Source organism: Marmota monax, unplaced genomic scaffold (assembly GCF_021218885.2).
Source record: "Marmota monax isolate L192 unplaced genomic scaffold, Marmota_monax_Labrador192_F-V1.1 WCK01_AAM20220418_F8-fsc00099, whole genome shotgun sequence".
Lineage (NCBI taxonomy): Eukaryota > Metazoa > Chordata > Mammalia > Rodentia > Sciuridae > Marmota > Marmota monax.
The window spans coordinates 2,867,795-2,892,699 of NW_026692126.1; the positions used below are offsets into that span (position 1 = coordinate 2,867,795).

The following is a 24,905-nucleotide window of genomic DNA, read 5'->3' on the forward strand; positions in this document are numbered from 1 at the left end:
GTTGGGTGCCCTGAGTTCAATCCCCAGTACCAAAAAAACAAAAAACAAAAACCATAAAAACCAAACCAACCAACCAAACAAACAAAAAACAACAAAAAATAAACCTGGGAGCCTGGCAAGTATGTAGTGGCTAAAGGGATGCAATTGCTATTACATCTTATTGGAGCAAAAAGGAACAGGTATTTCTTAGTAAGCTGTTCATAAGGTGGTTTCCAGGAATGTTTACTCTCATTTCCAAGTGGCAAAGGACACTAGTAATTTTTGTTTTTAATATTTTATTTTTTAGTTGTAGTTGGACACAATCCCTTTATTTCATTTATTTTTATGTGGTGCTAAGGATTGAACGCATGGTCTCGTACATGCTAGGCGAGCACTCTTCCGCTGAGCCACATCCCCAGCCCCCAAACTAGTAATTCTTAAGACAGTTCCAAGACTGTGGATGCTAAACTATTAACAACTGATGAAGATGAAGTCACCTCATCTGACGATTCTTCCAGAAGAATGCTTTAGAATGCTTTCTTGATTTATTTTGAGGAGTACTCATTTATCACCTCCCATGTTAGGAGGGCAGAGGTGGTTTGTGTTACCACAATACTTTCATAGGGAGAAGATTGCTTCTTGGACCTGAATTCCACAATAGAGAAGAGTTAAGACTTATTTTCCTTCTTCCAGTGGCCAGGAGGAGAAACTGAATTTCATTTTTAGAACAGCTTCGTTACCTAAAGGTTAATTCACTTTTTTTTTTACTCTTTTTTTTTTAATTTTTTATTGTTGGCTGTTCAAAACATTACATACTTCTTGATATATCATATTTCACAATTTGATTCAAGTGGGTTATGAGCTCCCATTTTTACCCCATATACAGATTGCAGAATCACATCAGTTACACATCCATTGATTTACATATTGCCATACTCATGTCTGTTGTGTTCTGCTGCCTTTCCTATCCTCTACTATCCCCCCTCCCCTCCCCTCCCCTCCCCTCTTCTCTCTCTGCCCCCTCTACTGACATTCGTTTGTCCCCCTTGTATTATTTTTCCCCTTCCCCTCACTTCCTCTTGTATGTACTTTTGTATAACTCTGAGGGTCTCCTTCCATTTCCATGCAAATTCCCTTCTCTCTCCCTTTCCCTCCCACCTCTCATCCCTGTTTAATGTTAATCTTCTTCTCATGCTCTTCGACCCTACTCTGTTCTTAGTTACTCTCCTTATATCAAAGAAGACATTTGGCATTTGTTTTTTAGGGATTGGCTAGCTTCACTTAGCATAATCTGCTCTAATGCCATCCATTTCCCTGTAAATTCTATGATTTTGTCATTTTTTAATGCAGAGTAGTACTCCATTCTGTATAAATGCCACATTTTTTTTTTAGAACAGCTTCGTTACCTAAAGGTTAATTCACTTTTACACCCCCCCCCAAAAAAAAAATTCAGGGATGTCCAGCAGGTGGTATGTTTTCAAACTTTGTGGCAATGGATGGAGGTCTCAGAGACATCCCCACCTCAACCAAAGGAGTCAAAAGAGATTCCATTTAGGATTTGGGGTTTGGGCATTTCCAGGCAGGTGGGTTTGCCTCTGGGTTTGGCAAATGACCACAACCAGACTTACTTTCCAGATCAAGTAATGGGTCATAAAATAAATGGAGACAGAAATCAGGCAGAGAGGGAGCTGGAGAACCAGTGGACAATACAGGAGATAACTTTATTGAAACGCAAATGGCATTGAACAGATGAATCTTGCTGGGAAGAGACATGCCTGAGGACAGAGGGCCCAGATGAGGGGGACCACCATGGTGAGGGAGGAAGGCCTCTTCAGCTGGCCCAGGCATGAATTTAATTTTTGACCAATTTGTTATTTAAAATGAATTACTGAGGGGACAGCCCAGCTCTCTTCATGATTGTTACCGCAACTATATACAACCATTTCCTTTCCAGATTCAATTTTGCTTTTTCTACATTAGCTATAAAAGGGAGTAGGTTGGAAGAGGCAAGGGTCAAATGAGAGAGGGAAAAAAAAAACCAACAACAGATCAATCAAACACACACACACATACATACATACACACATCCTGGTTTGAGGTTTTGTGCCCAATAAATTAAAAACAAAACAAAACCAAAAAACTGTTGTGAAAATTCCTGCCCACCCTCCACCTGAGGAACACCATGCACTTGAGAAACACAAACTCCATCACAGAGTGCTGCCCCAAACAGGATGGGGTGGGGGTGGGGGGAAGGAAGCTAGAGAATTCATTAAAAAAAAAAAGATCTTTTTTTAAAACAAAAGAACATTAGGAAGTGATGGCCCACTGCACAGCAGTAGCCCAGAGATTGGCTGCAACAGGAGCCTGTTCCTTACTTTCTTCCTTCTCAGAAAAATGGCAGGGAAGCAGGGTGACCCCCTCGGAGTTGGCCAGAGGACCCATGGCAGGCTTTCTGGGGGACTAAGGGAGTGATTTTAGTGCAATTATTTGCCTTCCTTAGGCTTTAGTCCTTCCTCCAAGTGCTGAGTGCCAGGGCACAGGAAACCTAGTCCTATTAGGTTTCTTTGTGCTCCATCCTCAAGCTCTTTCACAGGGTAAAAAATCAACAAACTTGAAACAAAACCAGTTCCAAAAAACCTCATCTCCCCCATGGCCCCATGAGTCTGTGAACTTTGCAATATATGAAGCTCTTTTCAGACCTTTTTTTTTTTTTTTAAGGATTTTATTCTATTGCCTTGGCTGAGTAGTTCTGTATCCACGACCTGGTGTGGGGAAAGCTTAAGCCCAAGGATTTAGGTGCCCAGCAGAGCACAGAGAAGGGGTCTCCTTGGAATCCTGGAACCCTTAAGTTGTTAGCTGCCTTGGGGAAGAAGGTTCTGACCAGGTTCTCAGACCAGTAGTGCTCTTTGCAACTCAAATAAAGGAGAGGGATGTTCCTGGGAGAACATCTTGTTATGGAAATACAAATTAATTTTTTTTTTTACTTTTCCCATTCTATTACATAATTGGGAAAAGGCTAAGAATAGACACAAATAGTCCACCAGAAGAGCAATCTGTAAGAGACCTCCAACCACTTTCCTCCGTGCAGTTTGCCAAGTAGAAATTTCAGAGGTGACATTTTTCTCTGAAGGTTGCTTTCAACTAGGAAAGCTGCAAACACTCCTCTAACTTCCACCTGGAAGCACACATATTGTTTCCTTTGTTAAATTAAACGTAAGGAAAACCGAAACATAAAGAAGTATGATAAAAGTGATGTTGAAACTAATAGTAACATCTGGATTATAACCTAGGACCTTCTTATTTTTGGTCCTAAAGCCCCTGAAAGTAGGCACTCTGATACTTAGCTTTCCCTTTAAAACAGTCAAATCTCCAAGTTCAGCGTGCATCAGATTCACTGCGGGGTTTCTTCACACGAGTTGCTGGGCTCTACCCCTGGAGTTTCTGACTCATTAGGCCCAGGGTGGAGCCTGAGAATTTAATTTCTTATAAGTACCCAGATGCTGCTGCTGATTATAGTAGTCTGGAACCATCCTTTTGAGAACCATGGTCTTCAGAATTGAAGGACTGAACCAAGAAACTAGGCGTTCACTTTCATAATCACATGATAGAAAATTTTCCAAGTCATAAACATTAAGAAAAATGGTTAAAACATCTGTATCTGCCTTGGTCTCCCTGCAGCTTCTGAATTTAAAGAGGTTTCCTTACTTTAAGGCTATAATTCCATCCAGTTTGTTCTACCTTCTCTAGGATCTGTGGTGGCAGTACTTGCTTCTAGGGCTAGGCTGAGCAGACACGCACACCTGCCCTCTGGGCAGTGAGATAGATCTCTGGAGATTGATTGATGTCATGAATATATAAAACTGATTCAGTTATAAAGGGCAATATCAGGCTTTGGGAACATAGGACAAAAATGTCCTATCATGGAAGTTGGCTTATGGGGTACAGGATTAAGGAAAGAAAAGTATGATGAAGAGCTGCATTTGCCAATGTGAACCACGTTGAATGTGTATGAATGTGTAATTAAACATCTTTCCCTTGCAAACACATTGGAATAAAGAATCCTTAATGTCTCTTTGTAAGCATCACTTTGATCTTGGTTTTGCAGGACTGAGTCCCATTCAGTCAGGCAAATTTCACCTACATGCTGGGTTGCTACACACGGGTGCCCTTCCACATAAGGATGTTTGTTACTGCTTCTCTCTTCCCACTCTTTGGAATACTACGGGAAATAGAGTTCAGACCACTAGAAGGCGGTATCCCTCTGAATAGTATGTTTTGGGGATCTAGAACTAACAGATAATATTAGGTGCACTCATACTCTTGCAAACCAGGAAAACCAGAAGGCAAGAAATGAAAAGGAAAAAAAAATCACTATTTGTCTTCAGTCCTTAAGGAGTATGGATGGATTAGTTGGAAGGTTGGTAACTCAAGACCAAAATGTAGTACATCAGTCTCTCCATGGACTTGTAGCCAATTCTTCTTCCCTGCCAGCCTCTACCTTCCCAATGGCTACACTACATGAAGAGCATTGGTATAGGATTTACATGAAGACAGAAATAAGCACCGTAAAGTGGCCACAAAGAATAGAATTCTTAAATATACTCTACGAAGCCTCAGGATAGGACATAGCAACAGCCAACTGCTTGTGTGTGTATGTGAGACACAACACACAAACATACACATGAACACACAAACACACACACACACACACACACACCAGGTCCCATATTAGCCTCCAATTTGCTAGTATTTTATTTTTAGTGCCTAGGCAGGGACTGAGAAAAAAATATATTGGACACATCTTATTGGTCTTCCCCATCCAGAAATGAGAGGGACTCTGCCGAGGAACCCCTCTCTGAGTTGTGGCTCTCCCCATAGATTGATGTTAGGTATTGAACCATGTTCTACACTAGCTCGCTTTGGTAAGGGATGAAGTCAGGGGCTGGAGAGGAAGGAAACAGTACAAATTCCAGAATTAGGCCAGATTCTTCCATAGGTGCCTGGGGGTTGAGAATTTAGTTATGGGACCCGGTTTTCTCTTTTGAGGGATCCCAGTAGTCTCAACCAAGAAGCAGGTGTGTAGGTAGGAGAGAATGCTGCGGATTTGCTTCTTGCCGTTCATTCTTGCAGCAGGTCGGGGGAGCTTGGTGTTCTGCTTCAGAGAAGTCTGGATGAGCGTCCCAAGGGGTTATAGCACCATGAGGAGGCCCAACCTTCTTCTACGGTTGCCAAATAACCAGGATTCCTTTGTGAGATGATCAATCCCCACCATGAGGGGCCCAGATGTGCAACTGTAAACAAGGTCCCAGGCTGCAGAGGGAAAGCTGAGGCTTCATTTCCACTTCACAAAATTGGGAACACACTTTCTGGAGGAAAGTAATTAGACACCTGGGCTAAATGCAGCAGTCAACCAAGAGCAGAGGGTGATGGATCCCAAGAATAGAAATGAAAAGTCAGAGCACGAGAAGCCTCCAGAAAAAAACCTGCTGAAGATCCACACAAAATTCATGGTGGTATCCATGGTTACCAGAGAGACAAGAATCCCTCTGCGGTCTGAGGCAGTTGGAATGGAAGAAGGGGCTCTCCCCTCTCCTTTTTCTCAAGTAGCCAGTAACATCCATGTCAGAAGGCACTGGCTGGGCAGCACCGGAAAGTAGAGTTAAGGGCTCAACCATCAGATTAAGATGGCATTAAAAGTCTAAGCCTTGCCATGGGACTGGAGCTTGGAATAGGGTACACAGAAGAGGCCTAGGTCCAAAGCAAGCCCATCTGGTCTTTCCTTCCTTCTAAGTTGGAACACCCAGCTCTGGGGCCTCATTTTGCGCAGCAGAGACCTTAAGGCAGTGATTTCAGCACCATCCTTGGACAAACAGCTTCTTCCCACCACAGAATTGCATATTTTACAGCCAAGTTGGTTGGGGGATCTTCACAGCTCATGGAATTAGCAGCAATAGCAATAATAGTCTCCAGCACAGAGGACCCTGTCTTCCCTGGGAGCTACCATATGAAAACAGAAGCTTTTCTTGGGGGTGGGGGGTGATAAACTAGACCATTTTGGGAACTAAATGAAAATATTCTGATATGAAGATTCAGATGAATCTACTCCTCGGTTGGGTGGAACAGAGTGATCCAGTATGCCTATAGAATCTGATAGTCTTGTGCTACTTAGGAATCTGAACAGCAAACTTTTAAACCCAAGCTCACCACATATCCCTGATTGGCAGAGCCCTGAAATTTCAGCCCACTTGGCAGTTCAGCCTGGAATCTGTTCCCTTAGGGCTTTCAGAAGTGGCAGGAAGTAGACTTGCCAACTCCAGACAAGCAAGATTCCATAGTCTTTCAGGTTCCACCTTAGTTGATCCCAGATCTTCTGCCCCCAATGTATTAGACATCTAATCAAAGGCTTCTTAGCTGACTTCTTGGATTTCAGCTACATTTCTTGGGTGATCCTGAAGGTCCAGATACAAGGTAGTATGCATTTAATGGGGGTCAACATTTTCTACTAGACATGAGCTTACGGGCCCAAGTCTTGTCTCTTATTTTTTTAAATCTAGTAACTGGTACACAGTTAAGTACTCAGTGTCAACCGAAGGAACATAGACCAGCAGACCTTCAGGACATCAGGAAAAGAGCAACTTCTTGCAAGATGTGGGATCTCCCCGGAAGGCAGATATTGGCCACCAAATCAAGCTCCTTGAACCTACAATTCTGATTTGGAGTGTCTCACGTGGCTGTTCAGTCTCTTACAAGTGAATACTCACCTGTCAAAAACAAATAGTAAGGGCTGGCTGGGGAATTTTGATTCAGTCAGGTGAAATGGCTACCATTAAATAGTGCAGTGAGAGGGACAAGCAAGCCACAAGATAGAAGAGTCTCTCCAATTTCTTGGTTTTCCTCCAGTCTACAATGAAGCTCAAAGTTGCCAATTGAGCTCCTGGCCAGAACGTGTGCTTTTTGCGAAAGGGAAGTTAAAGAAACTGGGTTCCTCTTCTCCCACTACTGCTGATCCAATGCTTCACGTCTTATATAGGCCCTAAGGATGCCACATAGAGTGGCATGACAGGTGTTTAGCTGGTACCAATTAGATGGCATCAGATTCTCCAAAGAAAATCCACTTGGAAAAGCCAAACTAACCCCTCAAAAAGCAACCCAGTATCTCATGGACATGTGAAGAAGTGGGGAAGCAGGGGGGGAAAATAAATAGGCAGATGGTAGGGGGAAAAAATCAATGCAAAATAAAAAAATAAAAAATTAAAAAGTAGGGTTTATTGACTCTCATGCATGTTAAATTAGAGGGTAGAAAGACAGAGCTAGGAGTCTTTCTCTGAAGGCTGTAATGTTATTTTTGTGGTTTGGCGACTTCTTAGATTGGCAGGCATCTTGTCAACACCCCCTGTTATCCAGAAGGCAAGAGCTGGCAGTTTTCTTTCTTGCTTGGCAACTGGGTCCGCTCTCTCCAGATTCATCTTTTCCATTGCTTTTTACCTTTTACAGGTTGATTTACACATTGTTTAAACCACATGCTTCTTTTCTGGGCTCCGGCCAGATCTCTGGGGGAAGAGTTGTTGGCAGTGGTGATGGAGTTGGGAAGGGTCTGCAAGAAAGTCTGCGGAGCGTCCTGCCTCCCTCAGGCCTCCCCACCTGCGACTGTCTCAGAGTTGTTTGTGAGAATCAGGAGCTGCTGCAGAGTTTTTTGATGTCTTCTGAACCCCTTTTCCCAGAAAGCCCAGGAATTTATAATTGAAATAAGAAATCAAGGAAAAGACCCAGAATCATCTTTTCCCCAAAATGGTGAGAGGAGGCCAGTAAATGTATTTAGGGGACACAAGTTCCCAAACTCCACCCCACCAATCCCTAGTAGGAAGTTCTCCAAGGTGCAGCACCAAGAACCTGCCCCTCTTCTTATCCTCCTCCTCCCTCCTGTTCTCCTCCTCGGCTGGAGAGCTAGCGCTCTGAAAGAAGAGGGGAGAGGAGGAGCTAAGGAAGCTGATGCCAGCCTTCTGTAGTCCGGGGTGACAGTGACTACTGGGACCTCAGAGTGTTGCCTGGAGGTTGGGGTCCAGAATCGTCTCTCGATCTGGAGATTCAATGTAGTTGGCAGCTTCTTGAAGTTTCAGCAGCATGGCCATCTAAAGAGGGGCAAAGGGATAGACTAATGAGAGTAGGAAGGCTGGGTCCTGCCTGCAGAAGGGAAACAGGAAAAACCTTGATCATAAGTTTGATTCTTGGTTTGGAAATGATTAAGAGCTTGGAGTTAAGAGGTTATTTATGAAAAGCATGATGATCGCTTCAACCCTGTTTGTAAATACATGCAAGGACGCGGTCACCTGGGGGTATCTCCGTTATACAGGGTGCCGTGTGTGATGTGTAGGGGAACCACCTCTGCCTGCATCGTAAGTGCCCTTCAGGGGAGGGCAGAAGAACCACACATCCCACCAATACTGGGGAGAACATGAGAAGTGTCATAAGAACACTTTTGTCTCTAACAATTCCCATTCCAGGAGATCATAACCCGGCAGCGAGGCTCCATGTTATATGAATCTGTTTCTCCCCAGCTAACAAACCCTATGTCTGGTCTAAACACCTCAGGGTTTTCATCTCCTTTTCTTTATCTTCATCTGTTTTTGACAAGGTCATAATTTAAATAAAAATGCATTATGACTCAACTGGAAGACTTCCTACTTGAGAGGTAAAACTGCAAGGCCATTGGATTTGTGCAAGTTTTTCTTTTTGCACTGGGGATTGAACCCAGGGGCGTTTAACCACTGAGCCATATCCCCAACCCTTTTTTTGTATTTTATTTAGAAACAAGTTCTTGCTGAGTTGCTAAGGTCTGCTGAGGCTGGCTTTGGACCTGTGATGCTCCTGCCTCAGCCTCCAGAGTTGCTATGATTACAGGCATATGCCACCGCGCCCAGCTAAATATGTTAAATTTTAATATAACCTGCTGAATGTCCTCTGGAATAGTTTTACCAATGAACACTCCCATGCAGAGTATGAAGTCCATGCTTCCACACATTAATTTTGCCAATGTGAAACACTATACCCTTGTTTGAATTTGCCTTTCCTCATTAGAGTCTGAGGATCTAGATATGTCTGCCCAGTTTGTCATGCATCTCAGCCCGATTTCTACAGGGGTTGCATGAAATCCATTTAGCTGAAGCAGTCCTCAGGATTGTAGCAGAAGAAAGGTAGAAGTAGAGAGTGCTAATGTGTCATATTGCTCTGCTTCTTTGGTTGGTATTTCTACATGGAATCTGCCTGAAAGTTGGGTCTTTGCTTGAATGCATCTTGCTGGGATGTATTATTAATTAGTTTCAGCAAGGCTGTAAGCATGCAATCTCTAACTCAAGATTCTGTACTCAGAGCTCTGTACTGGCTACATTCTGGTCCTGGACTTGTTGAAACTTTTCAATTCCTTTAGCCCCCACCTCTGAATATGCATGAAGACTGTGGAAAAATTCCATCCATCAGTACTTTTATTTTCACCTTAGTGTGGCTTATACTTACCAGAGGGTCCGAATCTAGAGAATTTGGAGTGCTGTCTTTGACTGTTCTGTCTTCTGGAGGTGAGGCAATGCTGTGAGGGCCCACAGTGGGTGGAGGCAGGTGGTACAACTTTGATTGGTCTTGTTGGGCTGATGGCCAGGGAAGAGTATCCCGGACCCACTCCACTGGGTCCTCCCAAGCAGCTTTCTGTCCATGAACCTGGAGAGGAGAAATTAATGGGAGGGGAATCCACAGATTAGAGGCTTGTTTGTGCACTCTCTTATAGTTCCTGCAGAAAATCACATTCCTTCAAAACATGCGCTTCCTCAAATGTAAAGATTTAAGGCTCTGGCCAGGTGCAGTGACACACACTTATAATCCCACCAATTTGGGAGGCTGAGGCAGGAGGAATGCAAATTTAAGGCCAATTTGGGCAACTTAGCAAGATCCTTTCTCAAAATAAAAAGGACTGAGGATGTAGCTCAGTGGGAGATCTCCCACAGTTTGCTCCATCACCACCACCAGAACAAAATTTGAGGCTCTTATTCCTGTGGAATTTTCCTGAGCTTCCCAACGAGGAAGATGTTTGTATAAACTGATATAAATCATTCTGATAATACAACAAACTGCAGTAAAGCTGTAAAAAAAATCTTTCTTTAATTTTACTCCTTAAATTGACAAACAAAAATTACATCTATTTCATATGCCTATAATCCCAGCAGCTCGGGAGGCGGAGGCAGGAGGATCGTGAGTTCAAAGCCACCCTCAGCAACTTAGAGAGGCCCTAAGCAACTCAGCCAGACCCTGTCTCAAAATAAAATTTAAAAAAAGGGCTGGGGATGTGGCTCAGTGGTTACTGCCACTGGGTTCAATCCCTGGAACCAAAACAAACAAACAAACGCCCAAAAGAAAACCCATATGTTTGTGGAAATATGCATAAATTGTCGAGTAGCTAAATTGAACTAAATTAATATATGCATGTGAGATCCCCTACTTTTTTGTGTGTGGCGGGAACACAAGTCTATTCTCTTTTCAAGTATATAATACATTGTTATTAATCACAGTTAACATATTATACTCTTTTACTTAATTTTCCTGTAGAATTGAAATTTTGTGTCCTTCGACTAACACAGCCCCAACTCCCACCTCCCCAGTCTCTGGTAACCCCCATTCTACTCTCTTTGAGTTCAACTTTTTGGGATTTCACATAAGATTGAGATCATGGGTTCTTTCTTTTCTGGACCCTGCTTGTTTCACTTCAGATCATGTCCCTCAGGTTCCTCCATGTCTTTGCAAATGACAGGACTCCTTTCTTTTTTAAGTAGGAATGGCTTTCTACTATGTATATATAAATACAACACTTTCTTTGTTCATCTGTTTATGGATCCAAAGGTGCACTGAAACATAATATAATACAAATTTTTTTATGACCCTGTAATTTTGCTTTACAAGTAGGAAATTATACATTACTCATGATACCTTTAATTTTTTTAACTTTCTTGAAAACAGACATTATCTATGTGAAAATGTTTTTATTTTTTATTGATGCATAATATTTATACATAATAGTAGAATCTGTTGTTACATGTTTGTACGTACACACGATATAACAATATAATTGGATCCCAGGACCTCTCCTATCCCTCCCCTCCCTACTTCCCTGGTCTCCTTCCTCTATTCTACTGGGCTCCCTTCTATTTTCATGAGACCTTCCCCCCCACCCACCAACACACAAACCTTTTCCCCCTTTTTTCTCTCTAGCTTCCACATGTGAGAGAAAACATATGGCTCTTCACTTTCTGTTTGCTTTATTTCACTTAACATAATGCTCTCAAGTTCTATTTTCCTGCAAATGATATTTCATTCTTCTTTAGAATTATTATTTTTATTACAGGTGTGAGCCATCATGCCCAGCTCTAGATTTAGGGTTTTTTTGTTTTTTTGTTTGTTTTGCTTTTTAGGCTACTGTGAATGGAACAGTTTTCCTGATTTCTTTTTCAGCAAATTTATTATTGGTGTATAGGAAAGCTATTGATTTTTGTACTATGAGTTTGTATCCTGCAATGCTGTTACTTTGCTGTGTTTGTTTCTTAGTTCTAGCAGTCTTCTGGTGGAGCTTTTTGGATCCTCTAAGTATAGGATCATATAATCTGCAAACAGTGATAATTTGACTTCTTCCTTTCTTTCTTTTTTTTTTTTTTCCAGTACAGGGGACTAAACTCAGGGGTCTTTAACCTAAGCTGCATCCTCAGCCATTTTTATTTTTTGAGATAGCGTCTCACTGAGCCTAGGCCTAGGCAAACCTCAAATTTATGATCATCCTGCCTCAGCCTCCCAAACAGCTGGGAATACACCTGTCTTCCTTTCCTATTTGTATCCCTTTAATTTCCTTCTCTTGCCTAATTGTTCTGCGTAAAATTTCAAGAACTATGTTGTATTCAACATAGCTGGTGAAAGCAGACACACTTCTGCTTTTAGAGGAACTGCATTCAGGTTTTTCCCATTCACTATGATGTTGGCTTTGTGTTTGTTTCTCATATATATATATATGAAGTTAAGGTAAGTTCCTTCTTCCCCTAGTTTCCTCAGTGTTTTTATCATGGTGCTGAATTTTGTCAAAGGTATTCTCCGTATCTTAGTGAGCCCTATCTCAAAATTTCTCTGTATTCAGCTATAAAAGAATAAAATCCTGACATTTGCAAAAATATGGATGGAACTGGAGATCATTATGTTAAGTGAAATAAACCAGACACAAAAAGACAAGTACTGCATTTATATCAATAAAAAAGTCAACCTTACATAGATGTTGAGAGTAGAATGGTAGTTACCAGAGGTAGGGGAGAGAAGAAGGGACAAAGATGGGGAAAGGTTGATCACGGGGTACTCAGTTGTAGTTAGTTAGAAGTTAGAGAAGTTCTGGTGTGCTACTGCATTGTAGGGTAACTATAGATAACAATAATGTAAATTTCAAAAAGCAAGAAAAAGGATTTTAAGTGCAAGAGGATGTATTACTTACCAAAGAAATGATAAATGTTTGAGGAGGTAGGTATGTTTAATATGATTTAAACATTACACGATGTACACATGTATTGAATCATCACATGGTACTCCATTAATTTGTATTTTGTGTTTTTAATTCATCACTTTAAAATAAATCTAAGGCTGGGTGGCACCCTTCTGTAATCCCAGCGACTTGGGAGGCTGAGACAGGAGGATTGAGTTTGGAACCCTGTCTCTAAATAAAAAAAATACAAAATAGGGTGGGAGATGTGGCTTGGTGGTCGAGTGCCCCTGAATTCAATCTCTGGTATTTCCTCCATCAAAAAATCAAAATAAAGTAAAAATAAATCTAAGCTGGGCGCAGTGGTGGATGCCTGTAATCTCAGTAGCTCCGGAGGCTGAGGCAGGAGGATCATGAGTTCAAAGCCAATCTCAGCAAAAGCAAGATGCTAAGCAACTCAGTGAGACCCTGTCTCTAAATAAAATACAAAATAGGGCTGAAATGTGGCTCAGTGGTCGAGTGCCCCTGAGTTCAATCTTTATTATTATTATAAATAAATAAATTTAATAATAAAAAATAAAATGACTCATTATAAATAAATAAATCTAATAATAAAAAATAAAATGACTCCTTTCTTATACAAAGTTTTTTGACTTAAAAATCTTTTTACCTATTTTGTTTGTCTTCAAAACAAGGTAGAGCAGAATTTATCTCTCTCTCTCTTTTTATACATGAGGACATTTAAAAAGGTTAAGTAACTTTGGTCAATGTACCATACTGCTTAGTAGTTAGTAAATAGCTAAGGCAATAATAGAGCTTTACTTAATTCCCAGCTCAATTACTTTTCTATTGCTCTGCGTTCTACAAAGTGGTGTGAACTGGGCTTAGAGCCAGAGGCCTAGGATTAGAGAGAGAGCCTTAGAGGCAGTGGCCATTGAGTCATCTGCCAAATGGAAAGCAGCTTAGTCTACACAGACCTTGCTCTATCTTTTTAAAGAGAACCTAACTAATCCCAATAGTTCCACGCTAAATATTAAAGAAATGTTTCTCCTTTACTAGGTGGGACAGCCTGATGGTGGAGTTTGAGAGGAATCAGAGGGTGGGGCTTACCTTGATCCCATCTTTGGCTCCCTCCTGCAGATAGGGAATGATGGAGTTGTTCCACAAGTCAATGAACCAGGTCCGGAAGTCCTCAATGCCAATGGGACAGGACAGGAAGAAGCACGGGCCTAGGGAAAAAATGAGATCATGCAGATGGCTGAGATACCTACACCTCCCCAGTCTTATGCCTCCTTTATCTGTTAGTACCAAGCAGAGGGGGCTGACATCCAGACTATCAAAGGAAATTTAGAGTTATCATGACCGGTAGGCACTGAGTGCCTGGGGGACAGTCTCATAAATCATGCCTCACAATGTAGGAGGGAGACAGGGAACAAGAGGAGCTTCTCAATTCCCTCCTAAATATATTTTCCCTCCTTAATTGTGGGGAAAGATGAGGGAGGAGTTAGTTTTGTTTATCCAAAGCCTTGCACATCCTCAGTAAATGGTCTACCATTGAGCTATACCCCATCCCTTCTATTTTATTTTAACTTATTTGAATCAGGGGTCATGCTGTGTTGTCCAAGCTGGCCTTGAACTCATGAGCTCATGCAATTTTCCCATTTCAGCCTCCCAAGGAACTGAGACACTATGCTGCCAAGTATGGCTTGGGTTAGCTTTCTGATGGTTGAAGTGATTTACTCAATTCATGGTGCTGACTGCATTGGAAAGTCCTAAGTATTTAACCCATTGCATACTATCATCCCAGATATGGGTCAAAGACTTAAACTGAGCAACAAATATACCACTTATGGTAATTTTTGAAAAGAAATACTGTTTTTTAGAGTTGTATTCTCTTGGGAAATAAGTGAATGATTAGAATGGCTAAAAAAATATTTACATGTTTCCATATATATATGTAAAGGCTCTATGAGTTGTAGAATATGGTTTCCAATCAAATTTAATGTACCTGTGTTAATTTTGTTGAAATATTTACAGAATTGAAAACTTGGGACTCATGGTTTAATGATTAAGTGGTTCTAAGTCTGCAGCCACAAGGCTTACAACTCCTTTGCAGAATGAAAACTCCAGAAAGCAAAGGGAGCACCCGCCTGTGGTGCGCTCTAAGAGGGAAGCTGTCTCTTGCCCCAGGGGAGCTGGAGTCCAGTACCGATGAGGAAGTCTGAGGTGCTGTGCTTCTCCAGGAAGGTGTGGAGGTGATACCACAGCTTAGGCACCCAGTCCAGCACCCGAAGCAGCTCTTCCTTGTTGGCGTTGATGTCACTGTCTGACTCTACCAACTTCCTCCGCAGGTAACGCACCAGGAAGCCATTGGCTGGCTCTACATTGTTGGAGAAGGTCAGCATCCTGTCACCAGGAATGGGGAGAGTGGGGTCAGAGTGGCAATGGGGACACCGAGGATTCAACCCCTCCTGCAGAGCTGTTCTCAAATCAGTGACCCTCTTCAAATAACCACCTGACCTCTCTGATCTGGATCAGGGTGGAAAGGCAGAGAATCCTAATACAGCAGCCTATCAGAGTCCCTCCTAGTTTTGCTATCCTTTCATCTCCTTAAAGGTCCCGCTCTGCCTTGTAGCTAACATGCAAATATATCTATTTTCTCTGCCCAGCCTGAAAGGCTCTGGCTACTTCTCTTTCCTTCTGGTACTTAGTGCCCCTCTGCTCTCAGAGCCCAGTGTGTAGGCTCTTGGGTAGGGTTAGAAGGTTCTTCCAGTGCCAAGGTTCTTACCTGAAACTCAAGTGCAAGCCATGGTTGGGTGTCATTTTTACAGGCTGATTGGTGGTACCTATAATATAGGGACTGGGGAAAGAAAGGGTTAAAAGAGTCACTTAGATCTGTCTTAACACATGTACACACAATGGAAAGCTCATAGGTTGGTCTGGACTGGACCTCCTCTTCCCCTTGTGATGAGTCCCCACCCCAGCTTACCATTTGTGATACTTGCAGGTGAGAGCCCCATTGACCAGCTCACTGATAGAGCCCGCTTCACTCAGGTCATCCAGTAGGATCACCAAGGGCACATCTCCAATTCCTGTTTCTCGATCTATCTGGTTGGCTAGGTTGGAGAGGTACAGTTGCAGATCCTGGAATCAAAGAAAATCGTGGGTTAACACTCAGGAGTTGGCACCCAGATTCGCACTGGAAGGAATTTTGGAGAAGCTCTGCTAGTTCTGGATTTCCTTGGGGCCTTTGGCTCCTGTTTGATGCACTTACACATTTGATTTCAGAACCAGATTTACCACAGACTGATAAACAGTGCTCCCAGAGGCTCTCAAGCAACCATCTTAAGCAGTTGCCTCTAAATCCCCAAAAGGTGGAGAATACATTTTGTTCTCTAAGTGGCTTTTCCCCGGGTTGGTATCACCAACTACTGTTAATGGATGTGCCTCCCCACAACAGCAGAGAGCTAAGATTTGAATTAACTCCAAAGAATTAGAGTGGGCACAAAAGACATTACTGAGGAGGGGGGGACACAATATATAATATTTAATTCTGCATGCTTCCTCCCAGAGAGCCCAAGGTCAGAGAGGAATACAGAAAAGGAAGAAGAGGGAAGAAAATAAGAGAAGGGATGGAACTAACAGAGTTGGCAGAGAGTGAGGTGGAGCTGAGGAGTCAGTTTCATCAACGATCAACTAAAGGGAAGGCAGCTTACCAGATCAAGTGTGGAGAAAGAACTATGGACAAAAGAAGAAGAGATGGAGGTAGAAGAAGTCAAGGACAAAAGTCTGGAAAGAAATTGGGGGGCAGGGGAAAGAGAAGGCCAGAAAAGAAAGGAGGTAGGGAAGGAAGGAAAAGAATACCGAAGAAAGGGAAAATATTATGGCAGGTGGGGACGGAAGGAAAAGGGGGCTAGAAAGGAACCCAGGGAAGGTCCTGGGGAGACTGGGGTCTGAAGGAAGGCTGGCAGGGGATCTCGGGGGGCAGCCACCTTGCAAGACTGCTGGTGCATGTTGAAGGTGCTGACGATGCCCTCGGTGACCTCGCGGCCAGAGCGCTCCACTAAGTATTCAGCCAAGCGATTGGTCAGGTAGGTCTTGCCAGTGCCGCTGGGGCCCGAGAGCACGAGGCGCCGGTGCTTGAGCAGGAGGCTAATGTAGTGCTGCATCATCGGTTTGGGGATCAGCGTCTCAAACACCAGGCTGTCCACACACTTCTCCTTTAGACCTGAACCCCACCACGGAAAGCGTGAGTCTGGAACGTGGCCCTGAAGAGGGCAAGGGACCCCAAAGAGCTTTCTTTTCTTTATTTAGGAGCCCACTGAAGACACTCAGAGCCTTGTGTCCCAGTTCCATAGGAATCCCCTTGCCCCTAATTCTGAAAACTTGGCCATCGTTTCTAGGGACATACTCTGAGCTGGAGTTGAGTGGGCAGAGCAAGAAGCCCAGGCTTGGTTAAAAAATGTTCCTGGGAACAGAAGTTAGAACTTATCTTTATCTTACTTATTTTTTTCTACCTCTCATTACTCAAGCACCTTCAAGTTATAGCTTCTCAATAAATCCTTGCTGAACAAATGCATGATGGTCCCCTCTCTGCCTCGATGCCACACCACCTTACCCCAAGAGATGAAGACTGACCTTTGAGGGAGACCGAAATGTTATTGACACCTCGACGGCAAGGAGGCATCTCTGGGGGTTCAGCATCCAACACTCGTTTCACGTGGCTGAGGCTGTAGCCGTGGATCGACTCAGTGCTTAGTCCCAGGGTGGAGGCTGGGTCCATTTTAGAAATGTAGTCCTGAGAAAAGAGAGGGGAGAACAAGAAGGAGATGGTGAGGGACACTGCAAAGATGCAATGCAGTTGACAAAGCCACAAGGAAGAATAAATATTAGAGGAAACAAAAGTAGGTGGAGAAAGAGAAGGGCATATGCTCTTGTTATGTTCCCTTTCTCCACAGAGCATCCAAGGTCCCTAGGGTCCCAGTGCATAGATGGCTCAATATCCCGTGACAGGATGAGCAGCCCTGGTGAGAACATGTATCCCTTTACCTTGAACACTTGGAAAACAGCTTCATCCAGCATCTTCCAGTCAACTTTTCCACTGACTTTGCTACATCCCAAGAAGAATTCCTGCTGCTTCAAGTCCTGTAAGGTCAAAGTAGAAGCATGTGAGCTTCAGTGCAGATGACTCTGAGAAAGGAAGACCCTAGAAGGCTTTGGGAGTTGAGTACTCTGGTATGGGAGTATTCGGAACCCTGAATTTCTTGCAACAATACGGCGGAATGGATGCTCTTCAACTTATAATGACGTCACATCCCGATACACTCATCAGGAATTGCAAATATCCTGAGCTGATGTTTAATACCCCTAAACTACTGAATATAGCTCAGCAATGCAGTCCACTGTAAAGCGAGGGTGGTTTCCCCTGTGATCACATGGCTGACTGAGAGCTGTGGTTTGCTGCCACTGTTCAATATCCCAATTAGAGTTTCATATTGCATACTGCTAGGCCAGGAGAAGTTCAAAATTCAAAGTATGGATTCCACTGACTGCACGTCATTTTTGTACATCATAAAACAGGGGACCGTCGGTGTTATGCCGGTTCCTACACTGGCCCTTCCTGAAGTTCCTTACCCCTTTGATGATGTGCTGTGGGGGCATCCGTACTACCACTCGAAGGGTCACTTCCTCCTTTAGACCACAGGTGCTGATGCCATCCATGGGTGACAGGTCTGTGGGGATTGAAAAGGACTAATTGGTTTGAGGGGCACCCACAGGCTTTCCTAAATTTTTTAGTCATAATCGCTTCCAAACAACTATTTGCCACAAAGAAGAAACTGGAGCCCCAAACTGAAAAGACAATAGGATCTAAAAACACAACAACTCTTCATGTCTCCTGACACGGGCATCTGCTTGATTTTGGCATTGTTACCTCCCTGGCCCAAGGAAAATGCCATGGAGCAACTGGAATGGAAACAGTGGAATGAACCCTGTTCTTCTCTCCACCCTTACAGGCTCGTCTCCCAAGCAGGTACCTGTGTCTGTGAGACTTGGGCTGAAGGAATGGGTGAGTGCGAGGCCCAGGGAGCGGCGAGGGGATGACAGAGTAGATGATCCAGGGACCTGCCCTGGAGTGGAGCCTGAGGAGGGGCCAGGGGCTACCTTCAGCCGGTCATTCTCTGCTTTCAGCAGGTCCACCTCCAACTACGGCAAGAACAGACAGGGAAGGGGGGCAGGGTTGGACGATCTCAGGCCTTGACTTCCCCGTTCTGGTAGCTCTCGGCCCAGACACTGACCTGCATGTTGTGCATGGTCTCCCGAAGTTGGTCCAGCTGGTGGGCAGAGTTGAGGGCCTCCAAGCGGATGTCTGTGAGCTTCATCTCTTTTTCCCACAGCTCTGAGCGCAACTCGGATACCTCCTTCTTTTCTGGCTCCTCCTCCTCGTTGGTGTGGAATAGCCTGGTGTGGGGGGCTGAATGAGCAGGGGCCCTGTAAGAAAGCACCTGTCAGCCAGGCTACTGGGGAAGCACTAGTTACCGGGGTAGAGCCATGCGCGGCTAGTAGCCTTGTCTCCTCCTGCCCACAGAACCCAATCAGTAGGAGAGGAAGGGTCCCTCTGTGGTCTTCTATGCCCAGAGAGAGGCCCGCAGTTAGGCGTTGTTTGTCCAGGGTCTATGGGCTCACTGCCCGTTCACACAGTGCCAGGCTGAGTGGCAGGTGGTGAGAGCACTTACTCGGTGACATCAATGCCCACAGAGGATGAGTTGGAGGACTTGATGGAGGGCGAAGCTGTCTCTGTGGAGCCATGTTGCAGTTTGGGTGACGAGGGGGCCGAGGAGTCTGGTGTGGCAATCTCCTCGATATCAGAGTATGAGGAGGCTGACTTGGGTCCCTTTTTTATGCTGAAGGCTTTGTTGAAGGAACTTCGAAGCTAGAAAAGAGCAGATCCAGGAAGAGAGATGTCAGGGATCCACTCTGAGGATGTGGGAGGGGGACTGACTTGGGACATCTGGGGCAGAGAGCTGTGGAGGCAGGGAATTTACTTGTTGTAATTAAGCCTGTTCCTTGAGGCTTCATTTGATTCATGGCACAGGGACAGAAGAGTGGCCAGAAACTGAGGCAGAGGAAAAGAGTGGAATCTTTCAGTTGCCACTGTTATAGGCTATGGAAACTTCCTGAGTCCTCTCTCCCCCATGGGGGGAACTGTGCCCCTGATGAGGATGGAGAGATGTCCCCAGAAGTCACATGGTGTATACCTCTCAACAATCCAATCCCACCTTCTCCAGCAGACCAGTTACAGCACAGTCTAGTTCATTTTGGGTCTCAGGATGCCACCTCTGACTTGGGCTTATCGGCCCTGAACCTGTTCATCTCTTTAGAAATCAATTAGAAACTGACAACATGATTCTGTGGAGACGGAGAAAAGGCAGTGGTATACTAAATTTCATTCAGTACTTTTGTGCCCAGCATATGGCCGAATGGTTAAAACAACCAGACATAAGCACTTTTTTTTTTCTTTTGCTATTTTGCAGTCCTGGAATAAGGGTTATTTCCCAGCACGTACTTAGGTACTTGGGGCATTACAATCAGACCATAGCTTGTTTAACCTCGGTGTTGACGAGCTTGGGTGTTAGGGATGTGAGCTGAAGATGCAAACCAGGGTCCTGTCCCACACCCATTCACATGCATCCATACAGCATGCACACACACGCGGGGACACAGACACGGAATGGCAGCAAGAGACAGAGAGTAAAGGAGGGGTCGAAGGCTATGGGGGACAAAGGCAAACCAGATCTTCGGGACAGTGAGAAAGATGAAGGGAAAATTTGAGGATATCCTTTCTAAATGTCTCTCCAGGGACACAAAGTCTGTTAGGTGAAGGATGGGGCTGGTGGTGGTGTTGAGATTTCTACTAGGCAAGACATAAAGGATGACCAATCTGGCTTCGTGAGGATGAGTGACAGAGTATATATGCACATCTGGATAGTTCCAGGGACTTAATATCATTGAGCAATCAGGGCTCAAAAGCACCATAAAGCTTAGTTCTCTGAGGAGATAAAGACCCAAGGCTGATCAGGCCAGAGTTGATTTGCTTGACACAGCATCACTGAAGGAAGACGTGGGACTAGAATTCAAGCTTGCTAATTTTCAATTTAGTGAGCTCTTCTCCACATCACTGCCTTAAGGGAAGCTCTGTGTGTCTCTGTATGTATGCAGAAAGAAATTCTGTAACCAATCAGCCTGGGGCAGAAGCCCTCTGAGATCTAAGATCTAAGATCTGAGATTCCAAGTGAGATTAGGGTGCGGTGGTGCACGTCTGTAATCTCAGCAACTTTAAAGGCAGGAGCATCACAAGTTCAAGGCTAGTGCAGCAATTTAGTGAGACCCTGTCTCAAAATAAAAAATAAAAAGGCACGGGGGATGTGACTCAGTGGTAAAGCATGCCTGGGTTCAATCCCCAGTCCCCCACCACTACCAAAAAAAAAAAAAAAAGATTCTAAGTGAGAACAGTGGTCTATGTGTCATTCAGTATTCCAAAAGCCAGAACTATTAGGGGATGTTTAGTGTTGTGTGGTTCCATGGTTAAATGAGTTCAGGAAACAATGGATTATGAAGAAAGAAGATTCTTTACTGGATATCTCAGAGCTTCTCCTCTGCAGATGTGTCCTGCAGAAGATGTAGTGCTTCTCAAATTTTTTAATGATAGTGTCACTTTTTAAGGAGCGCCCCAATGGATCTGTGGAACACACTTCAGGAAAGGCTAATCTAAAGAATCAGATTTAAAATCAGTCCTTCCCACCTGTGCTCTGTCTTACCCAGTCAGGGCCTTTGCTGCACTGGACTTTTTCTTGCCCCACTGCTTCCCTTCTGAGCAGACAGTGTCCATGTACAAAGCATGCCAACGTGTTCTTCACCACCACAGCCCCACCTCAGTTTGACTTTGGCCGCCTCTGTGATGTCTGCCTGCCCGCTGTGACCACAGTCTCTCATCTGAGCTGTGTTAGCACTTATTGCCTGAATAAGCATTTTGGCCACTGGACTTTACACATTTTCTATGTACAATATTTTTTGTGTGTGTGTGTGTCTCCAGCAATATTGCAGTCTCCCTCATGACTTAGATACTGGATCCAATTCTTCATATCTGCCACAACACCTAGTATGAAATTGGAATAGGGTTAGAGTGAACCTCGATATCTGAATTGGAACTTGCACTTTAGATTTACTTTCTATATATCTTAAATATACTCTAATCCCTGAAATGTCTTTGGAAACTCTGTGAATGCTTAGAAGGTTTTAGGCTATGAGGTGACTTAAGTGTACCCTAGACTGGCACCTTCTCTGGATTATCTTACTCTAGAGCTAAATCTCCAGGTTAGACCCCAATTGAACTTTGGAAATTATGTGAAGATAACCATCATTCAATAATTCTTTTATTTTGGGCTTCTAGGTTTAATGGAGCAAAAACAAACAAAAGCTCTGCTGGGTGATGTGCACACCTGTGATCCCAGCTCCTTGGGAGGCTGAGGTGGGAGGACTGTAAATCTGAGGCCAGCCTGGACAACTTAGCAGGACCCTGTCTCTAAATAAGTCAGTAAAATTAGAAGGCTAATGTTCTGAGCAGGGTGGGCTCAACTTGACTTCTTTTTAGAATAGTCCAATTTTGTAACAAGGGAAGGCAGTAGGGAACAGATTTGGATTTTGTCTGACTTTCCCATTTGACCCACGACCAGACCGCTCCTCTGTCCTCACGCGGGGCAGCTGTGGATGGACCATGCAGTGGAGTGAGTCGGGAACTCCAGGGCGGTTGTTACGGTTAGTGTTATGAGTGGCCATTTTTATTTTCATGGGGAGAGAGTTGCTCTGGAAACAGGGAAGGTATGGCAGAGGGAAAGAGAAAATAAGGGAAGAGGAACCGGGTCTCTTACCTCATAGACCTGGAAAAAAATAGGGATTTGAAGTCAGCATTTTGAACGGGGGAAAAAAAAAAAAAGAAGCAACACTTAATCACTCATTGCACACGGCCGGCTCCTATCTGGACTACCTAAAGGTCTGTGGGCTACTTGTCCTGAATAGAGGACAGAGGACCGACGCCTCCATCCAGGGTGCTCTCCCTTCCACAGTGAGCTGGGGAAGCTAAAAATGGTCTAGACCTGACTAAAGAATCTCAGGAAGGTCATCCAAGGTCAATTAAGGGTTATGGGGAAGAGGATGCACAAACATTAAAAAAACAAAACCAAACCCTGCCTCTGTACTAGTCATATGGAATAGCGAGAGTACTTTCAAAGTAATGAGGAAAGCTCCACAAATAGCTCTCTCAAATGGAAGATGTGACCTCCCGAAGCATCTAGAATGAATTGTTTTGTTTATAAAAATCTTTTTTTTATATTGAATAAGGTAGTGGGGGGTTGGGGGAAGGAAATGGTAATTCATTTCCTTCTGGGTATTTTCTCTGCTTCCTTCTGGAGTCTAATGCATCTGACCTAACAAGTAGGGAGAGCTGCAGGAAAGCAAATGCGTATCAAGATCACAGGGAGAGCTTTGGGACAAGTAGGGAATAAGGGCAGGGAGGGACAATTTAGCAGACCTTGCTCTGAGTGGATATCCGACTGAGGATTTTACTAGAAGGGCCACCTCTTGGTTAATCCTGGAAGGATCGGATCCCTACACTGAGGTGGAGGTGGTCCACCATTATTCTACGTAGCTCCGCCCCCAAACCTCTACCTACCCAACTCTTTTTCTTCTTCTTTTTCGCATCAGCGTCCTTGCCACTGCCGATGCTGGAATGGCTGGTGATGCTGTTGAGGCTTGAGATGCTATCTGAGGAGTTCTGTCTCTTGATCCGTAGTTCTAGGGGCCAAGTACAAACAGGAGGATCACAGAGGTAGATTTAGAGAAGATAGGAGACTTAAGGCAAGTCTAGCTGCAGAAGATAAGAGGGGAAGGGAATCAACTAACTCCTAGGTACACATTGTTCTTTTTTTGGTACCGGGGATTGAACTCAGGGGCACTCGACCACTGAGCCATATCCCCAGCCCTATTTTGTATTTTATTTGGAGAGTTGCTTAGCGCCTTGCTTTTGCTGAGGCTGGCTTTGAACTTGCGATTCTCCTCTCTCAGCCTCCTGAGCCTCTGGGATTAAAGGCATGCGGCTACCGTGCCAGGCCACATTGTTCATTTTTAAAATTACTTGATCAACAAACATTTATGGAGTGCCAAACATGTTTCAATATAGAAAAAAAATACTAAAGGTAAAAGTTCTCAAAATTTATTATTACTTATTTTTTATTTCAAAATAATTAAAGAAGCACAGAAAGTTGCAAAGAAATGTACACCACCTTTCACTCAGTGTCATCCAATGTTAACAATGTCAGAAGAGTTTTAAAAAAATAGAGCTTTTATGTTAACAATGAGAAAGATGAAGAAGCAGGAAACTATTCTAGATGTTGAGAACTAGTTAGGTGGCAACTGTTTTAGAAATAAGAGCTGTAAAGTGAAAGAGATATGGATTGTATTTGGCTATTTTCTCACTCTCTCCATAACCAGAAATGGATCATTAAGCTGTAATTTTCCCTTGATACTACCAGGAAATCAGAACCTAGAATATGATGTTGGAACTACCAACACTCCCAAAACACTCAAAGACTCTCTGTTCAATAATTATTGAAACTAGTTTATGATACAACAGAGTATTTCAGTTATTTTAAAAGATGTGGAAAGTCCTCAAGAGAAAATGCTTATTTGAAGGAAATAAATTTTCATTTTCATTGAAGGAATGGAAATATATTTGCTTTTTATGAATATTTTTGGAAAGATTTGTAAGCTCTCTTGCAGTACTTACCTTTAGGGAGTGGTATTTGGAGGAGTAATTCAGAGACAGGTTTTTCTTGTGTGTGTGTGTGTGTGTGTGTGTGTGTGTGGTACTGGGGATTGAACCCAGGGCTGCGTGCATGTGATACAAGCACTCTACCAACTGAACTATATCCCCAGCCCCTTAGAGATAGGTTTTTATATTTCACCACATAATCTTCTGTATTGTTCACTATTGCGGCTGGCAAACTTTTATTGCAAAGGGCCATACAGTAAATATATTAGGCTTTGTGGCCATGGGATCTGTCTCCACTATTCAGTTCTGCTGCTGTGGCTTTAAAACAGTTGTAGATGATATGTAAATTAATGATTGTGACTGTGTGTCACTAAAACTTTATTTAAAATCAAGAGGTGAGCCAGCTATGGTGGTGCATGCCTAGAATCTCAGACCTGGGAAACTAAAGCAGGAGGATCGCAAGTTCAAGGCCAGCCTCAGTAACTTTTCGAGGCCCTAAGCAAATTAGAACCTGTCTCAGAATTGAAAAATAAAAAAGGATTTGGGATGTGGCTCAGTGGCACAGCATCCTTTGATTCAATCCCTAATACCAAAAAAAAAAAAAAAGTGGGG

At 43.6% G+C, this 24,905-nt stretch overlaps 1 protein-coding gene across 9 annotated transcripts in view; it reads right to left on the minus strand.

Moving 5' to 3' along the window:
• Positions 1–1,681: 1,681 nt before the first annotated feature.
• Positions 1,682–24,905, minus strand: part of Nav1 (neuron navigator 1) — a 261,886-nt gene continuing 238,662 nt past the window's right edge. For 8 of the 9 annotated variants that reach the window (XM_058585951.1, XM_046464192.2, XM_046464232.2 and 5 more), the window contains 14 exons: positions 23,196–23,317; positions 19,204–19,400; positions 18,766–18,958; positions 18,505–18,673; positions 18,104–18,201; positions 17,519–17,614; positions 17,108–17,267; positions 16,462–16,697; positions 15,459–15,613; positions 15,258–15,329; positions 14,679–14,875; positions 13,580–13,698; positions 9,490–9,687; positions 1,682–8,108 (listed from right to left, as the gene is read on the minus strand). In XM_058585951.1, the coding sequence (XP_058441934.1) occupies positions 8,013–8,108; positions 9,490–9,687; positions 13,580–13,698; positions 14,679–14,875; positions 15,258–15,329; positions 15,459–15,613; positions 16,462–16,697; positions 17,108–17,267; positions 17,519–17,614; positions 18,104–18,201; positions 18,505–18,673; positions 18,766–18,958; positions 19,204–19,400; positions 23,196–23,317 (2,108 nt within the window). In that variant the 3' untranslated portion in view covers positions 1,682–8,012. The remainder of the gene's footprint in view (positions 8,109–9,489; positions 9,688–13,579; positions 13,699–14,678; positions 14,876–15,257; positions 15,330–15,458; positions 15,614–16,461; positions 16,698–17,107; positions 17,268–17,518; positions 17,615–18,103; positions 18,202–18,504; positions 18,674–18,765; positions 18,959–19,203; positions 19,401–23,195; positions 23,318–24,905) is intronic. The other variant, XM_058585950.1, reaches the window with a different exon arrangement.